The sequence below is a fragment of the Rhipicephalus sanguineus genome, chromosome 2, assembly GCF_013339695.2.
Source record: "Rhipicephalus sanguineus isolate Rsan-2018 chromosome 2, BIME_Rsan_1.4, whole genome shotgun sequence".
In the NCBI taxonomy this organism is placed as follows: Eukaryota; Metazoa; Arthropoda; class Arachnida; order Ixodida; family Ixodidae; genus Rhipicephalus; species Rhipicephalus sanguineus.
Window position 1 is genome coordinate 195,513,259 of NC_051177.1, and position 4,038 is coordinate 195,517,296.

The 4,038-nt window shown below is 51.5% G+C and overlaps 1 protein-coding gene across 1 annotated transcript in view; it reads right to left on the minus strand.

Annotated features, from left to right (window-relative positions):
* The window catches only part of LOC119382134 (mediator of RNA polymerase II transcription subunit 30-like), a 30,785-nt gene extending 27,320 nt beyond the window's left edge, over positions 1 to 3,465 (minus strand). Inside the window, 1 exon segment of the mRNA XM_037649864.2 lies at positions 3,397 to 3,465. Within this exon segment, the coding sequence (XP_037505792.1) occupies positions 3,397 to 3,465 (69 nt within the window).
* Positions 3,466 to 4,038: the final 573 nt, after the last annotated feature.

Below are 4,038 nucleotides of genomic sequence, written 5' to 3' on the forward strand. Positions count from 1 at the left end.
CTGCCACGTGCAGGACAGAGGCGTCATAGATCATTTTATATCGTAAGAGCATCTGCAGCTTTCCGCCAGCTGTGCTATACCACGCACTTCACTACACTTAGAGCCCTAGTAGGCGCGATCACGAACGGATCCGATCACGGTGGATGATGACTTGTTCGATAACTGTCAGAAACCCCTTCTACACATACACACGGTTCGTGAAACGTGCGTGCGTTCTCCGTCATAACGGACAAGTATAAGCATTGTGACTGTACCGTACGTGCAGTGCGCCGGCGCGTGCCATTCGCTGTGTATATACTAGGAAACTTTCCTAATGAAGCTTAGTTGTGACTTACGCCTGTCCTGTGCGTCTGTGTTCCTTCTTTGTCCGTTCGGATTCGCGCTATCCAGTATTGGTGAATATAAGCGCTACATATCAGCTTACCGCGTCTGGTATTGGTACACCCATGTGTCTTTTGCCATCGCTACGCAACTGTAAACAACTGGTTATATAATAGATATGCGACTCTTCAACATATGAGTGTGCGTATACCACTTCCATATTTCCCTAGAGTCATTCCGTAACGTTTCGCTCACTGTGTCACCATCCCGCGCATGCTTCGCATAACATCGATTCCCACGGTACGTGGGTTCTGCCAATTTTTTTTTTATGTTGCTGTTCTATTGCCGTGCCTCCTCATGACCCTCGGCTAAGCTTTCTTTGGTACTCGCCAGATGTGGGTGAAGTGTTTTAGCGAACCTCGCCAGCTTCACAGGTTAGTTAACGCGAGCTTCGCTTGCAGAATCCTACACCGAACTCATTTTCGCAGGGCCCCCCTCGAGCTTGGTGAACAAAAAAAGAAAAAAAAAATCATCGAGCGGAAAGTAGACGCTGTTATGAACAACTCAACCAAACCTTGTAGTCGTGTGCGGCAAGGATATTTTAGAAGCCGAGAGCGAAGTTGCCATTTTGTCAGGCGTCCCCTTTTCGTAGAGCCCTGTGCTTACACTCTTCGTCTGCCGGCGCCTGCTATTTCGCGTCCCACAACAGTAGCATGCTATCGGCCAACAGTCTACACAATCAAGAGCGGTGTTTGATCACATGCGCTTCTTGCCACGGGTGCTACCACGTGCTGACGCCGTGCTTCACAGTCTTCTAACATTACGCAGTAGCACGCTAGCGCGCACATGAATCACAATGAAGAGAGCGATCGCGTTCCTCACGAATGCTGAAGATCATGACGCGCGTTGACGTAACTCTTTCCCCATACCATCCCTCTCTGTGCAGCTTCCAGCGCGCTCGTTGGGTCAAGAGAGAAACGCCTAAAGCGTGCGAAAATGCATTTACTCCGATCGTTTTTGACGGCTTCGAAAAACTTTTGCGGCGGCGCGGGGTCTTCCCTGCGTGTTCTCTGGACCAGCATAAAGTTAATTCAACAACAACAACAACAATTCATTCGTGAGGCAATAAACTCCGATACTGATGTTATTCGGCGGTTACCTTTAAAATTGTTTCATGACCCCTTACAGGAACCTGATATATTCGTCATTGTTAAACCCTTTGTGGGTTTGCCTATATTTTTGACACGATCATATAAAATCGGCTGCGGTATATTCATATAAGCTACAAAGAAATAGTATATTTGAAATTTCATCAAATCAATCCAGTAGTTTACTGAAAAAAAAAGGGGACATATATGTCCCACTGACTCATGAGAGTCCAAGGTCAAAAAGGGAGCCGACAGATGGATACCCGAGTGGGATAGGTTTCGAACAGGAGAAAGTCCCTCAGAGCAGGCTGGCCGACGTTTCGATAGGTGGACCTATCTTTGTCAAAGGCGTCTTGTCATCCCTGGCGTGTTAGTTTAAAAGGGTTAGTGTTGACGTCCATATCCAGCGGTGGCGCTATTCCTGCCTGGAAGAAAAAACTCGGAAGCGGTAGAGTGTAGCTCTTGCCACATCATTTCAAGACTGTTTGCAACGGCGATCGGGCTCTCATCTAAGAGGTAAGAGGAGCTGGAGAAAAAAAAAGAAAAGCGGGGGGGGGGGGGGGGGGGGGGGAAGAGGTTGGCGCCCCCAAATGCAATACGAAGAAAAAAGGGGGGAGCTTGAAGGAAACTGGAAAGGCGGCAGCAGGACGGTGAGTCTAGCCAGCACAAAGGGCTGCAGAACGTGATGGGGAAGACAACTACAGTCCGGGAAAGCGAATGAATGAATGCGTGGTTGGAGGAAAGGAAAAGGCACTATTTTCTGCAGCCCTTGCGGGAGCACGGCTCAGCACCTTGTAGGGGTGGGTGTAAGGAGGGAATAAAAGAAAAGTAGAAGAAGATAGAGAAGGAAGTGATAGGAGGTCGGCAGGCGGGTGGTGGTGGTGGTAAAAACATTTATTAGAAAAAAAGAAAACAAGGGAGGTATGCAGGCACTACCCCTTAAGGGGACGGCGCCTACAAACAGTAGGTGGGGCTCCCTAGTACGGGACCCCATTGGCGTCGGCTGCTGCCTGGGCTCGTCGGACCAAGGCCTTTTGGCCTGAAGGTCAGAACAGCCAAGCAGGTCGCCTCCCACTCCTCCCGGGTTTGGTTGGATTGGAGGGGCAGGCACACCATGTGGTAGATGTCCGAAGACTTCTCCCCACAGTGCGAGCAACAGCCGGAAAAGGCGGGGTCGAAGTGTTTTAGTGCTGCCGGGCACAGCATAGTGTTTGTGTACAGACGGAGTAAAAGCCGCTCCTCCGCTTTACTTAAGCCTTTACACGGGCGTGGATAAAGGCTGTGGTCAGATTGGTAATGCTGCACAATTTCGCGGAAAGAATAGACAGGATTAAATTCGAGGTCTTCCTGATCGCGGGAGGCGAGTGGGAATGCCCGGTAAGAGAGCGCGCGGGCGTCGGCGTCGGCTGCCTCATTCCCCTCTAATCCCATGTGAGCAGGAGCCCAGACTATACGGCGGGGTGCGGGGATTCCCTGATAGTCACAACGTTTCAATAGTCGATAGGCTAGGTCCGCGACACAGCCGTTTTCAATGTTCCGACAGGCCCCTCGCGAGTCGGAGATGATGGTTTGCGATGCGGGTGACAAGCTGCCAATGCAATGGCGACTTCCTCCGCGTGTATTACGTCCCGGGCTCGGAAAGTGAGCCGTTAACTGCTCGATTCTCGTGGACGACAGCGGCCGTATACCATCCCCCATGGTGCGGGCCGGAGGCGTCCACGTAGAACACGCCAGGTTTCGATCTATAACGGCGGGCCAGGGCTTCCGCCCGCGCCAGGCGCCGGCCATTGTGGTCTTCTTTTGTCATGTTGCTTGGAAGAGGGCGCACGTGGAGGGCGCATCTCCAATCGAATGGGAGTTGAACGCGATCTTCCGTGATGTTGGTGTGTTGGATATGTAAGCGGGCTAATAGGCGGCGACCCGCTACCGTCTTTGAGAGTCGAGTGTACTGATTTGTGAGCTGGGCCTCTCGAAGCTCCCGAAACGTGTTCGCCATGCCCAGGCCTAGAAGGCGCTGGTTCGAGGTATTCACGGGGAAGTCGAGGGCCCGCTTAACTATTGTGCGAAGGATGACTTCAAGTGCATCCTCGTCTTGCTTCCGCAGGTGGAGGTACTAATAATAATAATATCTGGGTTTTAACGTCCCAAACCACCATATGATTAGAAGACGCCGTAGTGGAGGGCTCCGGAAATTTCGACCACCTGGGGTTCTTTAACGTGCACCTAAATCTAAGTACACGGGCCTCAAGCAGTGTGGAGGTACGGGGTAGATGGAGGTACGAGAATACAAAATTCTACTGTTACAACATGCATGTGCCAGCCGCAAGGCATCTCTGCACCGTAGCCCCCCGCGTTTGTTAGAAACCCGCGGACCATGCGGCCCCCTGGTCTCCCACCTTACGGAGTTTGGCCAATGTGCTGTCTGACCGTCTGTTTTGATTAATAAAGAGCCCCAGTACCCGGACTTCTTTTTGTTCAGGGATCGGACCTGTCTCCAGCGAGAGTTCAATTTTGGCCGTGCACTTTGCGAGGGGCGTATGTGCACGAATTCTGATTTGGAGGGTGAGCA